At 38.6% G+C, this 19,833-nt stretch overlaps 1 protein-coding gene across 1 annotated transcript in view; it reads right to left on the minus strand.

Moving 5' to 3' along the window:
- DDX10 (DEAD-box helicase 10) overlaps window positions 1–19,833 on the minus strand; it is a 195,612-nt gene that overhangs the window by 37,565 nt on the left and 138,214 nt on the right. Inside the window, exon 16 of the mRNA XM_075490972.1 lies at window positions 17,057–17,113. Coding sequence (XP_075347087.1) covers window positions 17,057–17,113 — 57 coding nt within the window. The remainder of the gene's footprint in view (window positions 1–17,056; window positions 17,114–19,833) is intronic.

Consider the following 19,833-nt stretch of genomic DNA (forward strand, 5'->3'; position numbering starts at 1 on the left):
CCAAACTGTCAGCGTTAATGTACAGAGCTCTGATGAAAATGAAGGAAAAATCAGAACCAGGAACAAGAAAACGCTTAACCACTAAATATGAAGACACTCACTAAATCTGACATGAAAAATAAACAGATCCACTCTGATGTGTCCATCACACATGTCATCAACACCTGAAGTATCCCCCGGATTACTTTTCAGGAATTAACAATGTCTGTTAAGAAGCAAAACAGTGACCTTAGTTCATAATCAAGAAAGAAAAAGAGCAGATACCTCGATAATGTCCTCTCTCTTATTTATCAGAGGAAATAACAATCTGTGAACAAGACAGGAAGCACCACCAAAAAATTCAGGAATCCACAAAAGAAAATGAAACAGGACAAGATCATTTCAGAAGCCTAGCAGATAAAAGTAACGTCTTTGGAAGAAAAAAGTAGTAAAAGATACAATCAACAAAGCATAAAATCTATGCAAATATTTATGTGAACCATGCGCAGTGACAGCAAATGCAGCCTAACTGGGGTTTTTGTTCAGCTCAAGCTCAAACCAATCGACACAGTCAACCTACAAGAAGGATTTCTGGGTATCAGTGATACAGAAGTGAGAAAGGGAAGGCAGTGTAAGAGTTTACTTCTGCACAAAATGACTGCATGAAAACAGTCATCCTAAGTCAAGCCAATGGCCCTGTGATAGCAACCACACCAAGTTTAGAGACAAATTATGCGAGAGAGGACATTCAGAAGGGTGCTTCCCTATTACACCTTTCCAGCTTCAGTGAGTAGCAGGCGAGGGCTTCCTGAAGCAGAGGCTGCAGTTGCGCAGCTATGGAGCACTGATACCTCCCTGAATTTGTCTATTCTATTTTTAAACAGAACTCAAACTTCAGATTTTTCATTATCCAGTCACAATATGATCTAAAATGTTACTATACTCTTTGTAAAAAATATTGGTATGTATTTACATTTTTTTTTTCTTTAGATTTTTAATTTCCCTCCCCCCCCCCCGTTTCAAACCTGCTGTCAGTTCCTCCAACAGGCTTCAGTAGTGCATGTGTTCCTGTGGGTTTAACTGTCCACATCCCAAGACAGAATCTTTTACAGAAATCACTCAGTACATTTGCGCATCACCTTCTGCATCTGTTCCACTCACTCTATATCCTTTTAGCGAGGGGCTGCCCAGAAATGCAGTGTTGCAGACATGTCTTCTGTTTTGTTCTGTATTTCTTTTCTAAGCATTTCTTTGCTGACCACAACCGAACATTGAACCGACGTTCTTTAAGAAAATGCCGTAACTGCTTAACTTCCAGAACCATGACTCTGAGGTGTAGTACAAATTCAGACCACATCCTGGTTAAGGCGAGTAGTTCTCTTTCCTTCACAATTAAGACATGGAAGTAACACTTCAAAGAATATAAAACAATTTTTTATTTTAAACCTGAGACGTCAGAAGATGTAAAAAGCATCACTTTCCGCCACTTTCTGTCAAATTATCAGAGAATCAGTCATATTTGAATAATCAACCAACAAGAGAAAAGGAAAAGAGGATTCCATGAAACACAGTGACTCCATGCAGGGACCAAGAAGGGAGAAAGACATGCAACAATAGTATGTTTTCTGTAGAGCGAAAAGAAAATTTCAAACACAGAAAGAAGAAACAAAGAGTACAACAAATGGCACAATCTACTGACATATGTTGTTGAGGTACCATCAGTCCAAAAGTTCTTGACAGCACAGTTTCATTGCTCCAGATCAAGCCTCAAAATGTACGTCCTTTTACAGTAAATTCCCTTCCTGCAGTAGCTTTCCAATCTCAGAAATCTGCACAATCTCAGAAATCTGACATTTAAAAATTAGCAATGAAGAGGGAGGATAGGCATTCCTTCTTTTCCCATGCCAAGTACTGGCGTTGGGGGGCAGTGTGTGTGTGTGTTTTTAAAAAAAAAAAAATAAAAAAAAAATCAACCTCCACTTCTTTTCTTGTTCAGAAAGAAATGTTTCTTTCTTCTGCTCTTGTGTATCACTCTCAAAAGGCAGAAATGAATAGCGATGCTCCACAGAAGTAATCAAAAAGTATACCAGGTCAGCTCTAGTTAATACATCTCAATTTGATCTACTCACAGTCAAGAGAACTAGTCTCAAACTGTAATGTCTTAGTTCCTCCACCATGTGAAGCCTCTGAATTTTGGTTAAACTTGCTCATACTTTTGCTGTTGTGCTTTCCTAATTCCTTTGTGGATAGTTCCGCTGAAATAGGCATAACATCTAGAGTCTCTCCAAGGTCTAGGAGCCTGGTAATGGCTTACAGGGAGGGAAACAGAAGAAGAAAAAACAACTTTTTTTTTTTTTAATGTTGATGCCTTGCACAATATGCTCATAACTTTTACTTATACATGCAACTTTAATTTTGGCTAACTTTTATGATGCTTGTTATCACAGCAGCAAGGTGCTCTTATAGAGCCCTTCACATCCTACCCAAAAGATTTTGTTTTTAATGAGGTCCTGATGGAAGTCAAGGGAGGATGCATGAGTGCCAAAATGTTGAACAAGGCTCTTTTTTCTTTCTCCTACTTCAGTGAAGCCAGTTTCCAATACTTGTTTCACCTCTTTAATGCTACAGCATCCTTCTTTATGCTGCTTTTTACTTCTGGGTATAGTGATAATATCACAGTAGTTTTGCCACTCTACAAAGCTGTGCTGCTCAAGAAGGAACGCTGCAAACAGGTACTGAAGTTAAATATCTGCATAATTGTGACTTCCAAACTCCTAATAATCTTTGCGGGTCCAAGATACGGCTAGAACCATTACATAAAGTCTATATTTGGCAACTGTTCAGTGATATGGTCAGAAGTAACAATAAAAGTATTTAATGTTACTGAAAACCTAGCAGGTAAATACAAGTGTTCCTTAAAGCAAAACTATACAAAATAACCTTTTAAGATAGCATGCTGGGAAACATCTTCAGGTATTGCAAATGGATAGTTAACATGCTTATATTTTACCATAAATAAAGAGGAAGAGCAGACTTGAGCTGGGAACCTAGTATTGCATATTTGTCCAAAACAGATATGATGAATACCTGAGTGACAGCCTAACTAAAACTCCAAAACAAAGGGATTTAATAAAATGTTCACACCTCAAAGGGGACAGAATTCATTGGGAAGGAACCCAAAACTTATGTGTTTACACCTAAAATGACATCATCTTTAGTCAGAAAAGAATAATTGAGAGTAAAGCTAAATCAGCCACTTAGGTAGCACCTATACCAGTACCTTTTCTTTGAAAGCACTGAGCAAACATTAATTCTTAGAATATCTTTGCTTTTATACACACTATTTTCATTGTAGCTGTAACAGAGCACAAGAATAAGCTATTCCAAGCCCTGAGTACAGTTTTCTAGTGCTGTAGAGAAGCAGGCAATAGCTCTCAAAATAAGGTACAACTAAGACTAACCAGCATTGATAGATCTGTGTTATTCACTGGATCATGTAATCATTCAATCCACCTATTCAGTTTTCCTTGCTGTTGCACAGGAAACTAAAAACTCAGCTCTAGGAGTATCAAATATCTTCTGACCAAAGTCTGACAAACTACATTCTACGAAAGATGTATTCACCTACAGCCTCTGCTTTGAGAAAAACCCACTTCCCAGCACTCACTCACTGTGTGCTCAGACCATGATCCCTGCCAAACCGGCTCAGGGGTAATCATTCCATTTGCCCTTCTCAATGAGGTAAACTAGATTTCATTCCAGTTTAACTTTCTAGAGGTAACAGCATCACAGAAATGGTGGCAAGCCTTAACCAGGCGTCAGAAAAATAATACCAGTGAACTTGAGAGTCCTCCTAAACTAAATATGACAACAATAGCACATGAAAGATTTTAAGAATTAAATCAGAATAATAGAATATTAACCAAAGAAGTGGGTTACCTTTTGTATTATTCATAGAATTTTGCCACACAAGTGCCTGGGAAGGATGAATTTCATAAACTTTATGCATCTCCTTAGTTAGTCAATACCTTGAACAGTGATAATTACCCTAAGCACTACTTTTGTAGATATGTGATCTGCTAGAATATTAGGTGATGGGAAATAAAAAACGCTAGTAACTTTTGACATTTTTAACAGCACATGGATTATCAAAGAAAATGGACTGTTTGAGTTTGCCATTTAAAATGAAGCCTAATGATCTTTATGAGCTTTCCGCTCAAATAGCCGCTCATGTTAATCATGTAAAACATAAGTTGACTGTGACTGTAATTAATCAATCACCTTCCCTTGTCCACGCACAAATTCTCTTGCTGAAAATTTCAAAGCTTTGGCAGATTGTCCAACAAGAATGAACACAGGAGAGCAATATACTTGTATAAACCAAGTCTAATCCTGTTACATGCTGCTGACTGATTTTTTAAATCAATTCATCCTTATGAACATCAATTTGAAAAACTGATTTTTGATGTACTGAAATACTGTACCACATAAACAGTAACCTAAAGATCATACATTAATGGAGTACTTCATAAAACTGCTATGTTGCTATCCATATAACTACACATAGAAAAATCAAGTAGCCAATAGGATTAGAAATGCTCTTTCAGCTTTTCATCGAGATTTTTCTCCTTACTGACAAATGCTTAACCTGCCTTTCTATTAGTAGTAACTGTTTGCTTTGCATAACTGCTTACAAGGCAATTCTACTTATTTAGAGTATTTTCCACACAGCAAGAGGAAGATCAGTGTCAATGTACTGTGGAAGTGCAGTAACCCATTTTTGAAGATATGGGACCATTTTTTCCCCCATGTCACAAACAGAAGGGCACTCATTTGCCTAAAGGGTCAGTTGACTATATTTGATATCTACCACCCCAATGGTTGGAAAGTTCTGCACAAGAGAAGCCCAGAACAAGTACAAAACCCTGTAGCTAGAAGGTCCCCTTCCCAGCTGTTGCTCTAAATGTAAAACAAAGTGAGAAAAAAAAAGTCTCAGATTATCATAGATACGGTTCAATTCTGTAGTAGTAATTTAGGAAAATCTCACGTGAGAAGACACTCATTTCCCCCTTCCTCAGTAAAATGGAATTTCAAAGACAAGGGGAAAATCAAGTACCAAACAAAAAAGGAAGAAACTGCACAAACACAAAAGAGGAAATGAGACTACGGGCCAATAGCAAGGCAGGCTGTGATTATGTATGAAACAGAAATCACCACTAACATCTGGGCATCTAAGGAGTTACCACAAAGCTAACCTATTTCCAGATCTCAGGGAATTTCAGGCACCATGAAAAAGAAAAAGGATGGGTAGGAATGCCACAACACACTTTTGAAAGACCTGTGTGTAGAGTTCGGCACGTACACAGTCACCCCAGCTGCGCATTAACTCATACACAAGTCACAGTTCTCAGCTGTTACAATACAGCAAAGTGCATTTCCCAATGATAACAAGGATAGAAATGATACTAAGGAAATTAAAGAACCAAGTTAAGAAGCCCAATCTCAAATGTTTGGCAAACAAAGCATTTGCAAACCAACCCTTCATGGCCTTCGATTAGCAGCTTTTACATTTAAGCATAAGCTTTGAGAACAGCACCCTACTGCTCCATGCTCTCCGTGTCCAGCTCCATGCACACATTCTGCTGGTTTTTAATGGCATCTGCACAGGGTGGACAGTGTGGGGAGGAGAGGAAACTGAGCTCAATCCTTTTGTTGGGCCAAATCCACACTGTGCCATGCAGTGCAGCATAAGCTTGATTTCAGAAGGAATTGTACTTGGGGGACTTTCCCTATAAAGAATAAACAGCTATACTTTCTCACTTCAATCAGTTAGGAAATGTCTTGGTGCCTCCTCTCACTTGCCTTCTTTCTCTATTAACATCAGGCTTTTTTGAGTTTTTCCTCATGTTTTCTGGACCTCTTTCTACTACATCCTTTCAGAGCTGAGAGGGACCAGAACAGCACATAGTTCCACAACTACACTGAGGCTCCCTGGATTTACACCTCCCAGAGAAAACTTAAAAAACAAACAAAAAACCCCCAACAAAACAAAACAATGCAGGCATCATGTGAGTCACTGCTAGTTCTAGCACAGTTTAAAAGACAATTTACATATCACAATTTCTAGTCCAGAAAAGAACTCGGGTTTCCTGGATCCAACTCCTCTTCCCAAAATAAATGTTAGCAAAGAATGAAACCTAAGTATTCTGGGAAATACAGACAAAAGATACAAAAGTTTGGAAAAAAAATCCACAAACCTAACCAAAAAATCAGTAAATGCTAGACATAAGGATGTTAGCAACAGTCCAGCTCACGGTTTATGTGGACTTGTTGTTTGTCAAAGGATTTTTTCATCTATTTATCTAACGGATGGCACTCACACCATAAGCAAATCAAAACACGGAATAGCTGGAAAATGTACAGTCTCCTCCACTCATTACTACACACTAAGCAAACTCAGAGTTGAGGATCTGGCTCAGCTGGAAGTGCAGGCCAGGCAGGGAGAAACAGAGTCATCTCTCTTGATCGGCATCACTACATTTATACAGCAAGGGACAAGCACTGACAACTTTAACTCTGGCTTTTCTTAGCTTACAAGTAATTAGCTTTGAATCCTTACTTATGCTCTTTTACTAAAAGGTTTCTTGTGAGAAGATAAATGTGTGCAAGGAGTAATAGGGGCTGAACCTCTTCCAGCTCTCCCTACAATGAAGGAATGGTGTGACTGGAAAAATCAACATTTATCCAGCAGTAGCGGAACTGCCCAGTGCAGCAAAACATAACCAGTATGTATTTATTTGAAGAAATGTCAGGAAAATATGAGACAGTACAGAACAAAGAAAACAAAACAAAACAAACAAAAAAAACCCACACAAAATTTTTCCCTAAAAATACTAAGCACATTTCCTAAGGCTTTGCTCCCAGATGATGCTATTACCTTTCTTCCTGCTGTTCCCCACTGCTTCTGCTCTTGGTTTCCACAAGGCAGAAAGTAACCAAATAGAAGCAGTAGCAGCTTGAAATTAGCTCCTTCAGAAGAAACAGAAAAGGGGATGAGGAAACAGCAAGAGATAAGAAACCTCGAAAACCTCAAAACATTTCATAGAAGACCAGAGAAAAAAACAGAGGGAAAGGAAACATTAAATGGAGGGAAAATAAAAAATAAAACTTGTGCATAGCCTTAAGGAAAAGAAACCTTGAGGGAGACCTGGAGCCAACACAGGAAGACACGGGTCCTAATGGACTCCTCCAAATAGAAGGCAGTACTCCATTTGGCAGAAGTATGGGGCTTACCAAACTCACAGTCTGTTAAAAAGTCTGCTTAACAGACACGAAGTCTGTTAACTAACCATACGTGTTAGGTACTAGTTTGGCATTTCCTAATAACAAACTGTTTGGTTTATCAATGCAGCTGATAGTGTTAAAGAACAGAAAACCTATTACAAACACTGCACGCTGTGGTAAAATACGGGATACCGCACTACTCCTGAGCTAGTATATTTGGCAAAGGAGGACACTGACAAAATACTAAATCTGTAAAAACTGTCTGGAAAAAAAAATATATATTGAGAGAGTCATTAAGAGCTTTTTCCTTTTATTTTAATGCTCACATAAGATTCACACACAAAGCAGCTGGAATCCTGGTGACTACATGCCCCTGAACTATTCTGAAAACAGCCGTCAGAAGAATTTTAAAATGTTGGCAACTGCAGTCAGAATGCAGATAATGGTTTTCTGATTGCACAAATCAATTTTCATCACCAGTAGCAATTACGACTGCTGAGAGTAGCTATAGCAGGCTACGTACAATACTGCAAGCACACATTCCAAGAATATAAACGGGGGGATGCTGAGAAAACAGAGCTGCTTAATTTAAAACTAACTACTATTCCTTACTGCATGAGGATATCATCAAAACACATGTGAAAGATTACTCCTGTTCATCAGCCAATTAACTCATTCTTAAAAGCTCACACCGGAGATATGCAGCAAAGTAGAGTCCCTGCATCTGAAGTCTATAATCTCAGAAAGTTTCAAACACGTAAGGAAAGCTGGGAAGTGGCTCAGAGTAATACCAGAGCAAATTAAGATGCAAAATAAACAAGTTTGAACAGTCTGATCCAGCTTACTTGTGAAATGCAACCATCTGCATAGTATTTATGCAGACAGAACTCAGGCATGTGAATACACATGCTTTTCACAACAACAGAAAAAGACCTACCAATCCTGAAAGAATTTCCACTTCCTAAATAAAAGCTTTGGGTAAAAGCTGCTGCAAGCTTCAGATCATTATTTCTGGATTGTTTGGGGTTTACCACATCTTCAGGATTGAAGGTGGAGCCAGAAAAGAGGGTTAAGATCTCCAAAAGTTCAGTTCCAGGCTATTCTACTGTACCATCTTGGTGAAGACATCAAAGGACTGTGGTGAGGCATAGAGAACAAGAATGCCACACTAATAAACAATAACTTGATTTGCTGCTCAAAACATATATGGAATACAGCAAATGAGCTTGGTGTAATAGCTTTAAAATTTGTGCTTTAGAGGGAGAGAAATTTCAAATATTGGTTACCAGACACTATTAACTAATAGCATAGAGCAGATTAACAAATGAAGTTATCATTACCACTAACTTCATAGTTGGTCTGTTTACTAAGATGAAAATGCCTAAAGGATGGTTTATAACACTTTAGAACAGATTTTTTTTTTTTTTCCTTTCTCCACCACCCCCCCCTCCCCACCCCCCCCTTCTTTTCATACTGGTGGATGTGCTGCTCCAGCACTGTCCATTGCCTCTTATTCCTTGGCCAGAGTCAAGCAGGGGCAAAGTGACCATTTGTGTTGTGCTCAGACTGGGACTGTTGAGGAGGGCATCAAAACAGTGAAGAAACTGAACAAGAAATTTTGGAAGCCAAGAAGAAAAGATGCTGCCAATTTACATATAAACTCCAAACCACATTGAAGTGGCTAGTTATGTTTAAATTGTACATTTGCCACCCTTACAAGAGAGCATATTCAAAAATGAAATGCTTACATATTGATGGACTGTGATCACAAAGCAAAGTCCCAGTGCTCTCTTCTTCCCCTATTTAAGTTTACAGAACATGGTGCTATACAGTTAGCATGAAAATGTTCAATCAATGCTGAAATGGAAATCTGAAGCTCAGATGGGAAGGTCTTTGCCCTTGAATATATGTGTTTGCACTTTGCAATGCACAAAGAGTTCTTATGTGGTTTCTTGCATACCTACTGTTTTTCTAGATGCATGTATTGAACTGAAATATGTTGCCTGAATTGATGAAGCGTGTATTCAAGTGGAAAAATGTATATAACCTTAGCTACTGGGGTTTCATCATTAGCCTCAGAAAGGCATCTGTGCAAGGCTAACAGAGCTCTCATATTGCTTTCCCTGTGCTCCACCACACTGCCATATGCAGGGAGGAACCTGATGGTGGAATCCTGCTCCTAATATCCACAAAGACAGGCAAAGAGGAAAAATGAAGCAGAATAATATATACCTCCCTTGTTCAAAGGACAGACAGTGCTCAAGCAGCAACTCAAGTAGCCACTCAGTTATTTGCTGATCCCCCTGGGTGGAATGGTGCCAAAGCACTCCTTAATTCTACAACTACCAAGAGTTATTTGTAACTATACAATCCAAATAAATGATAACAAAACCCACATAATTCAAGAGGAAGAGAGAAATGCATATAAGTTGGCACATACTTATTTCAATTCGCAACCTTGCAATTTTGATAGCCTAAGCCTTTTAATAAAAAAAATACTGAGGTTTTTTTCCCCCCGATGCCAAAATATTGTTGATTCTGAAATAAACAAAAATGTTTAGTCTTATCATGTTGAAAGCTCTGAAGCTCAGCAGTGGAAGTCTAAGATGGCTCCAAAGCTCCTGTTCCAATGCTATCAAACTTACATGGACATTCTAGAAACAAGAAGTTCCCTAAAGTATAATGAATTAAACAGTGTAATCTTCCTGGAGTTTAACCTAGCTACTGGAGAAATTTCTTCTGTATTTCCCTAGAAATTTAAGAAAATCCTTTGCAATCAAGTAAGACAATAACCTTTGTGCTCCCTAACATACCAGAAGTCCTGTTCCTCTGCTCTTACAAATCCATATTACATTTTTCATCAAAAGCTCCCCTAGGACTGCAACCCCAAAAAATAAGAAAAACAACAAAAGTTTAAATAAAAGAGAAGTTTCCTCTCTTTATCATAAATCTGAAAGCAAACACAAAACAAAGCATAGGGTATAGGTATGTCAGACACTGTAACAAACATGCATTTGTGTTGACCCACTGTGCATCCACCTCATCCCAGCAGACCTTCAGGGGATAAAAGAGGGCATGTGCAAGGTCCACAGCCCCCCTAATCTATGCTTCTGCCAGGACTATAAAGAAATCACATCAGCAACTGGTAAATCATCAGTTTACTGCGTGTAGAGCTGCAGACTGTCATCACATACCACGTATGATTAAAAATAACCGTCGTGAATATTATACTCACAAAATTCAATTGCTGTGGCTATGGCCAATTAGTTTAAATGGTCAATCTGATAAATATATTTAAAATCCTCAGTGTGCTGGTGGCTGCAGTGAAAACATTCACAGAAGCATGCATAATTGGTAAATCAATCAATCGGAATCCTTCCTTGTCACTTGTTCAGGGTTATGACACAGAAATATTGCTTTAATCATATACATTCTTAATTGCAGAAAAGGCAGGACTTATTACAGCTTTACTTAAAGCAATTTAAGCGTCATGTTAACTGCAATCATCAACATATTATTTTGAAAAAGCAAAATACAGGTAACATTTCCATATAGGCACGTAATACCCATCTTCAAATATTAACTTAAATATTGTAGAATACGTTGATTTTTAAAATGTTTCAGAATACAAGGAGTTCAGAATCAGTGATTTCTTTATTTTCCATTTAACAACTTGAACTTGAAATCGTGATTCTGCCTTGAGAAACCTGTTTGAAATGACTGAAGTAGTAGGTTAAAATGTTGATATTCCAAATTAACTTGTTTATCCACAGAGATTCTCAAGGAAATTCAAAACAATACAAACACAAACTTGTAATGAATAAATAAAGCAAGCTACTTACAGTGTTCAGGTATGCATACAGAACACAAGAGCTAACAGACCAGAGCTACTTCTAAACTAAGGTTAATTAAATTGTTTTAAGTAAGAAGTTTGACTAAATAAAAGGGATCTAATTCACGTAGTAATTTCAGTTGTAAGCTCCCCACACAAGAGATACTGGAAGATTTTGTAGCTGAACAGAAGTATCATTGCTTCATTTTTTGCTGTTCTTTGTGGTTTGCAGAATCAAGAATAATTATTGACGAAGAACAACTTTAAGTCCTTTGCAACTATCAAACAGCAGTGACAAGATGTAGCCTGTCCTGAGGCTGTATCAGGACAACATAACCCTTTCCTGAGGTCTTCTGTGAACAAAATGAACTCCACAATCTCTACACCCTCCAGACCATCAGAAGGATCTAGCTCTGAAACCCTGCTCCAGCTCTAGAAATCGCAGGGAGCTAAAGCAATGGCTCCTCAATACAATCCACGAGAGGGTCATGAGAGGTGATCCAGAACCAAAGCACCTTCACCATTAACCATCAGTATGTAGGGCATCCCATGAGGCTTTCCCAAGAACACTTAGTGATAAACTGATCAAAGGGATTTGGGAGCCTGTATTCACAGGAGGCGCAGACCAAACTCCTCCTTCACTCCTGTAAACCCCTTTCCACACCTAAATTACTGTTCACATCCACACTGAACCTAGAGCCTCCAGCCTAAACACCAGATCATGGGCTAGATCTCAAGGAAAAGGAAATTCAAGGCAGAAGCAGAGCTGTCAGGTAATAGAAGTCAGCTCCAGTAACCACAGGAATGATACACAGTGGATGCAGAATTTTCATCATATTTTAAAGATTATATTTCTCCCAGTGGATTATTAGCAATAGCTACCCAAGAGGTCTGACTCTGTCCCTTTCTTGTTTGAATTTTGCCACACGGCGCAAAGATTTCTTGAGCTACATTCAGCAAGAGTATCTCAAATCCCATGGAGGGTACTGGAGATTAAAAGAAAATGGTGCTTTTAAGTATTTTTCTGGTTAAAATCTCAACAGCACAAGGCACAGAAAACAGAATGCTATACTGAGGATTATACCTTGCAGTGATGTGATACAGGCAGATACCAATGCCTGAATCTGTCGTATCTTTAAGTATGTGCCTCCTGCTCACCCAGGTGTATTTTGTAGATGTACTCACATAAATCCCTTCATAACAGAGTAGAAAGATTCCTAACTTCATTGCGATTCTGTGAAAATCTTAACTTATATATATAAAGTATATCAAATACATATTTTGTAAAATATGTAAAATCTCATACACAAGTACTAATTCCTCTGGGAATAGCAAAATATGTCAGGGAGAGAGCAGGGAAGAAAGAGAGGACAGGGGAAAAGTTAAACCATACTTATTATTTTACTGTTGCTGTTGATCTCTTAATGCTCTACAATTATTCAGCAAGAACTCATTCCTATGAAAAAGTGCTCCAACAACGGAGTCCTTGGATCTCTCTCAGAAGAGGTCAGTTTTCTGGCCTGATAATAATCCCCATCCTCAACTTTATTCCAATGATTTGTCCTCTTCATTCTTTTCTAAAACAGAAAAACCCTCTCACTAAGGAGTATGTCTTCAAGCTGGGTTTGCCTAGGTTTTCAGCAGGCTACATTTTTCTTATGGACCTTGGGTAAACAGCCTCTGGTCTGCTAGTCAGCCCTTTCTCAGGTTTTTTTGTTTTGCTTTGGACAGCAGCATGGTGTAACTGCTACAGGATAGCCAGTGGCTGAATTGATGCACCAAACTGTCATGACTGAGCAAGTTTTACCTCCTGGCACTGATTACAGATGCTGTCCGAACTATTTCTAGCAGATATTGATGCCTTCTTGTAGGGGCTAGTTATCATGTCTTGCATGATGTTGGGAGTCGATAGCTGAGGACCACAAAGCACATCAGTGCTGGGGCAGGAATCAGCACCTTCTCCTGACTCCTGCTCTGCTCCCTCACCTTGACCCACAGACCTGTTCAACTGCTCCTGGAAAATGCCTCTCCTACAAAAGTAATTTTCTTTAAAAGGAACCAAAACCTTCCTCACTCCACAATTCTTAACACATCAATACAATCAAAAAGGCATCAGGATAGCAAAAGACTAAACTCACTAAAGGATAAACACACTTCTGTTTAGCTTCATTGCAGCTTACAGTTGCTTGCAGAGCACAGACCTTTAAATGCAGGTTGAAACCTAAAATAAAAGTCCTTTATGTATACTAAGAAATCAGTATGTGATAGATTACTAGAAGTAAAAGAGCGAAGTCAAGAGTGGAGCAATGCACAGCGCAGCGATGTCCTGCTTGAGGCCAGGGGCTGGCTTCAAGTAACACACAGCTACTGCCTCAGAGCAGCCGTCCATGTTGCTGCTGCTTCTGCACAATGCTTTACTTCTTGGTCAAAAGACAACACGAGTGCCTCATTTCTCTAGATCATCTTCAAGCAAACAGTATCAAAATTTGTTTGAGGACTTGAGGACTGCAATTTTATCAGTACCAAGTGAGGACGAAATAGTTGCTTTTTTTCATCTTAAAATGCTGCATTTGTAAGTATCTCATCAAATTCTCCTAAACTGGGAGACAAATACCTGATGATAAAAAAATCCCCCAAAAACTAAATTTCCAGTTTTTCTTCAATATGAATATAAGAGAAAACGTCTTTTATGTGTTTTCACAGCCTTTTGCACTCAAATTTAATGAATGGTCATAAATTCCAAGAAATACTTTCTCCAAAGCATCCTTTAAGAGCCCTCACCTCGTATGCAGTTTATTTATTGCACAGGGATTTATCCAAGGTGGAGTCAATAACACTGCAGCTACCTACTCATCTAATCCCCTGCTCAAGCACATTCAGCAGAGCATGCCAGAATTTGGTTGTTCAACTCCAGTTGCAGGGAGCCTGCCCCATCCCAGCACAGCGAAGGCTGAGCAAAACCTTGCCTGCAATTGCTCCTGTGTCACCAGAAGAAAAAGCAGGAGGCCCATCTCTCCTGTGATCTTTCCTTTTTGTTGGCATACAAACAAAAAACTGCACTCATACAAGGCATTAAAACTTTGAAATGAAAGAAAAAAAAAAAAAAAACAACAAACTACAACTTAAAATGGAGATACTCCCCCTCCTCCCCAAAACAATATGGGGGTATAAAATTGAAGGAAAGCTTATTAAAAAGGGTAGGCCATGAGTTAAAAAAATATAGGTAAATTAATAATGTCAAGAAGTCAAGATTCCTGGCACAGGAAAGGGACAAACATGTACAGGACAGAGAAATCCTAAAACTAAGAGTATCACAATCCAAGAATCTAAGATTAAATTAAGACTAAAATTAAATCCCATAAGTGTATGGTTTAAAGGGTGAAAATAAACAAACTGTAAACCATAAAGTTTTAGTTCCAAAAAAATTCCCTTTTCATTTTGGAAAAAAACAGCATACATTAAGAGTAACATGCCAGGACCCGTCCAGTCAGCAACAGGGCACAAGCAACAACAGGACAACAAGAATTATACTAAAGCAGACATGTAAAAGTCGTAATTGATGAATTATTATTTAATGTTTAGAATGGGAAAGTAAATTGCTGGTTTGGTCATGTCAGACCTGGTGGGCTGCATACTATGAAAGATAATTAGTAATACTCTGTAACCCAAGGAGTTTATAACGTGAGAGAGACACAGTTAATAAAACAAACAAGGAGAATAAAGTAGGTAGATGTGGAACAACAAATTATGCTTTGAATGACTGACTGCTTACAATTGTTGATCTAGCCCTTTTCTCCAGCTGCTAAACTGCATTAATATAGTTAAAAATACCTTTTCTGCTTTTTTGGTTCTCCTTATTGTTTTCTCTTTTAAGAAAACTATTAATTGCCAAAGGAGTTGTGTATGGCAGAGTAAGTGGTTCACAAGCCATATTCTGAAAGCACTTGTGAAAATGTGAACGTTTTTGAACTCCTGATTTAGGCAGCATGTATGTTCTAAACTAGTTTCTGTTTCAATAGTTTCTGTGTTTTACTGTTTCCCGCCTCCCCCCCCCCCCCCCCCGGTGTCTGCTAGGAGCTGCTTGAGTCATATCCCACACGGACTATGGAGAGCTTTAGCTACTGTGGCTTCATCTCGAAGATTCTGTGAAGCAGGGAGTGTTCTTAATTAATTCCTCAGACACCCAGCAGACAGAAACTGCCACCTTTATCTACCGTCTACTGCTCCCTTCCACTTCCAGGCGTGAACGGTCCAGCTCCAAGCTGGCAGCCTTTCCCAGCGGAAGCATTTTCCCTTCAAATGAGCCCCACTGAAAATGACAGGACTCGGCTGCACACAGTTCTGACAAAAATAGCCTCTAAACAAGAGAAAAAGCCCAACAGTTTTCGTTGAGGAGACATGTCAGCTCCTGAGGCTTGCACCTTCTTGCACAGAGTGAGCTAAGCGCTTCAGGAATAAAATTAAGTCAAAGTAATAGCAGGTTTGCACAGCTGGTACTCTCACAGAAAGCATATGCCAATCTCACACTAGACCAGGACTAGTAAGTCAAGCTTTCCAAGTGGAAGTGTTGCACAGAAGAGAGGCAGAGCTGCATCAAATTGTGGCTTTATCTTACACAGTTTTGGGGGTGAGGCTGCGCGTTTAACCCATACTGTACCCATGAGCACACACGCACACCACACAGACAGATCATTCCTCAACAGAGATCAACTTAATTCATTTTCTAACAGATCAGAGAGATTCATTTGCTTGGCAAAGAACAGGATAGGAGAAGTACATCAGCAAGCAGATCCTTTTGAAAGGAATGGGTTTATTTCTCCAGCTGCTGAATAACATGACATTGGGGGTTCTTTTATTCCTTAAAAAGAGGCAAAATTAACAAGCAGCATTTCCAAATGCAATACAGCCTGATTTGATCAATGTTTTCTCCCTATATTAAGATGTTTGTTAATCATTCATTCCATAATTTTCCTAAAATGCTTGCTGAATACATTAAAAAGTATGCATCTCTATACATTCAATTACATGCAGAAAATTTCTATTGCTTGATTGGGGAGTCACGATGCCAACAGCTCTCATAGCCTGCCATCTCTGAAGACAGAATCATACTTAATACTTAGTATAACTAGGCTTTTCATCTTAAACTGTAATTACTTTCCACTTCAGAACTACAGAATGAAGCATCTTCCTATACTTAAGCCTCCCAGCGCACAGCCAGCTTGCAAAAATTGGACACAGAACATTATCGATTTTCTCAAGGGAGTAAGATATTTACTAACTGCCAAGAACAAACAGTAACTATTCATGTGTAGCATAAGGAGATGCAGAGTGAGAAATGACACGCATTACTCCGTCCATGTTCTCGAAAATCATTGCAGCTGAATGAAATCTCAGTTTATCACAAACCAAGCAACATGAAAAACTAGAAAAGCCTCTAGGAAATTAGTAATGTACATATAAAGAAAAGGATAGCAAAGGTTTTATTTGTGGGTCTAACAAGAGGAAGGAATAAACTTCAATGTAAATACTTGCTGTTTAAAGAAAAGGTTCAGCAGAAATAGGTTTAAATGAGATCTGACCCAAAAAAAGTATCTTACTGCCTACAAGTTATAAACATAACCAAGTATTCAGAAAAAAAAATGGCATCAGCACTGCAGCTGAAATTGCAACTCACTTTATACAGAGAATAAAGAGGCTGCAATTCCAAAAGGCTTCCATGTATTTTGTATATTTATACACACACACATATACATACACACTCATATTCATGCTTTCTCAGTATCCTTCCACAGCAAGTCATTATAACCACATCACAGCAAGGGAGTAAGAAAAGGCAAGCAAACAGAATATGCCTTTAAAGAGTCATTAATCACAACATCACTTATTAAATAAAGGAATGAAATAATTAAAAAAACATTTCAAACTCACAATCAGTAGCTTGATCAAAACAAAAATCCTTACCTGTGTGTTCTTATTCCTGGCTTCTCTCCTTGCTGCTTTTTCTTTCAGCCTTTTCTCCTAAAACAAACAAGATGAATAGTTTTAAAACTCCTGGGGTTTTTTTTCTTTTAATATTTTAAGATTAAAATTGAGCCACCTAGATATTTTTAATGCACTCATGCTATACTGGTGGTATTCACCCTACATGTTTCTGATGAAAAGTTATAAATAAAAAGATCTAATTGAGATATTATTCATTCTTCTTGCTCCTAAAGGAAATAGAACTACCAGAATGATTCAAACTCACCTTTTATCTTCACCAAGACTTGTTACTCTTAAAGAAATGATGCAGCTAAATATTTCGACAAAGTCAGTATCTGTCTCTAAAACAGGGTAGTTAAAATGGCGCCAAGAGATCCAACTTTTCTTATTTCTCAGTGGCTTAATACGAAATCCAACCCATTCAACGAACTAAAATGATAATTTTCCTAACTTCAGAATTGCTAAAGCAACTGGGGAGCGAAAGCTAAAAGGTGTTCTCCCTAGCTTTCGTATCTCCATTATTAACAAACACTCTACCATAGCATTTGCTTAGTAACTGCATTAATTCAAAAACCGTAACATTAAGTTCCCTCCACCAAAGGAATTCTGCTATGGGAAAATGGGCAAAACGTAATGAAAAAATTCATTCAAAACTTCCTGCCAGATTTCTGAGCATACAAAAGTGGCCAAGATATTTAATTCAATTGATATTTATTGCTGCTTTTTTGTTGTTGTTGTTCTTATTGGGATTGGTTTATTTTTAAACCAACTGAAGGATTATCTCTAATTTAGACTCTGTCAGGTCCTTGCAATTGAACATCCTTTAAATTATCTATTTCATGAAGTAAGGACAGAAATTCAGGTGAGGGCACACATCCCTTAGAAAGCACACCACTCCCTCCTTTTGTTTTGTCTTAGTTACATTGGTGTTGAAACTTTTTCATGCTAGCATAAAAATGTTTATGGAATACAACTCTCAGTTTCTTTGAGCAATATAGGCCATTCCTAGCATCAGCTCATTTAGAACTGAGACCACATAAAAGGGGACATTACTTTAACATGAGTCCAGGGGCAACACCTCAGCACAGAGAAGGCTGAAGACCAGTCACATTTCAGCTCACTCGTAGCAGTAATGAGAAAGCTACAGCTACAGCAGTCCTGGAGCCATATCATCACGATGATGCTACCAAAGCATATCGGTAGGTACCACACAAAGTTGCTTGGAAAAGCAGTGTGTTTGAGTGCAGACCCGGGAAAAGGAGAACACAGCCACCAAGATTTTCAAAATTGGTGTCCAAATTCAGTTTCTTTTGAGCCATTTGTCTGGTATGTGCCATTTTCTATTCTCCCAATTGCCCAAACTACGTAAGTGTTAGCTTACTTTCAAACTCTCTTTCTGAGTAAGTCAATCTCTTCTCTCCAAATCAAAACTAAACAGATAGAGTTCATCCCCCACCCAAAGGACAGGGACAAAACTGCATGAGGTTTGTGTCTCTCTGCTTTATACAGTTCTCCAATGCTGTGTGCAAAGCTGTCTGGTACAAGCACCTCAATACACTCAGAGCTACATGCCAGGGCATACTACGCATGCTATGAAACAAAACAAAAACCCCACCACTGTAGACAGATACAACATAGCTGTCTTATTATTTCAGGTTTGTTAAAGTAAGAAAAAGCAATTAAAAAAAAAAAATCAATAATTACATTTAAGGCCACAAGGCCATCACATGGGGCAAAAGCAGGACCAGGACCAGGTCCACCAGGACCAAGTACTGTCTGGTACGGACACAGGCAGTTTGCTCTCCAACAAGCTAGACCTAAGCATCATGACCTCATGGTCATAACATGGTTATCCATGTTACGATTCCTTGTCTTCCAAGCCAAATTTGTATTAATTTCTGATCATTTTTACTTATGCTTTTCTAACAATTTTACTTAAGTTTTCCACTTTCACCCACTCTGTTTTTAAATGGTTTAGTTGTGCATTCTTCGCTCTTTGGGGTCACCATCGGGGTTCTCTCATTTTTCTGCTAAAACTGTGATCCTTTTCAAACTTTACTGCTGAAAAAGTGAAATAGAACAGAGCTAGAAAGTAACACACCAGATATTACAAAGCAGGATAAAGCAGCTTTTAAATTGGATCGTCCAGAAAATTTTAGATAGAAAAATTCTACGGTATATGAAAAGACAGTGTCTTAACTACAGCCACAGGCTTAAGCCAATATAGCAGCAGTCAAAGTTCCTGCTCAAAGGATTTACAACAGAGCACTGAAAAAGCAGCTATGAAAGCAGGAGATTGACATAACGCCATAGAAGAGGAGTACACCAGACAGCATAATATACATAAGTCTCTAAAGAACGGTGAAGACACAAAAAGATTCTAAAGTTAATAGGTGCAGAGACTGAAATCAGGAGTACAAGAGAGAAACAAGACAGAGCAGCAATCAACAGGAGATGCTGTCAAGACCTTTTTTTTTTTTTTTTTTTAAGGGAGAGAGAGGAGATTTGGTTCCTTGTCGATGAAAAACAAAAGCAGATCTTGCATGGGGTGCATCTATGTTGGCACTGAGTTGGAGTTAGGAGTGCATTTCAGAAGCCAATGTCCTAATCAGGCCCGATTCCACTGTGTTTCACACTACAAGGCAGTCTTCAGGAGCACAGCTAATACACTCCAACCAATACTGGGCATTCACAGGATCGTTGACTGGGAGGAACATCAGGGAGTCCCTGGTGCAACCTCCTGCTCACAGCAGGGT

This window comes from Mycteria americana, chromosome 1 (assembly GCF_035582795.1).
Source record: "Mycteria americana isolate JAX WOST 10 ecotype Jacksonville Zoo and Gardens chromosome 1, USCA_MyAme_1.0, whole genome shotgun sequence".
Classification (NCBI taxonomy): domain Eukaryota; kingdom Metazoa; phylum Chordata; class Aves; order Ciconiiformes; family Ciconiidae; genus Mycteria; species Mycteria americana.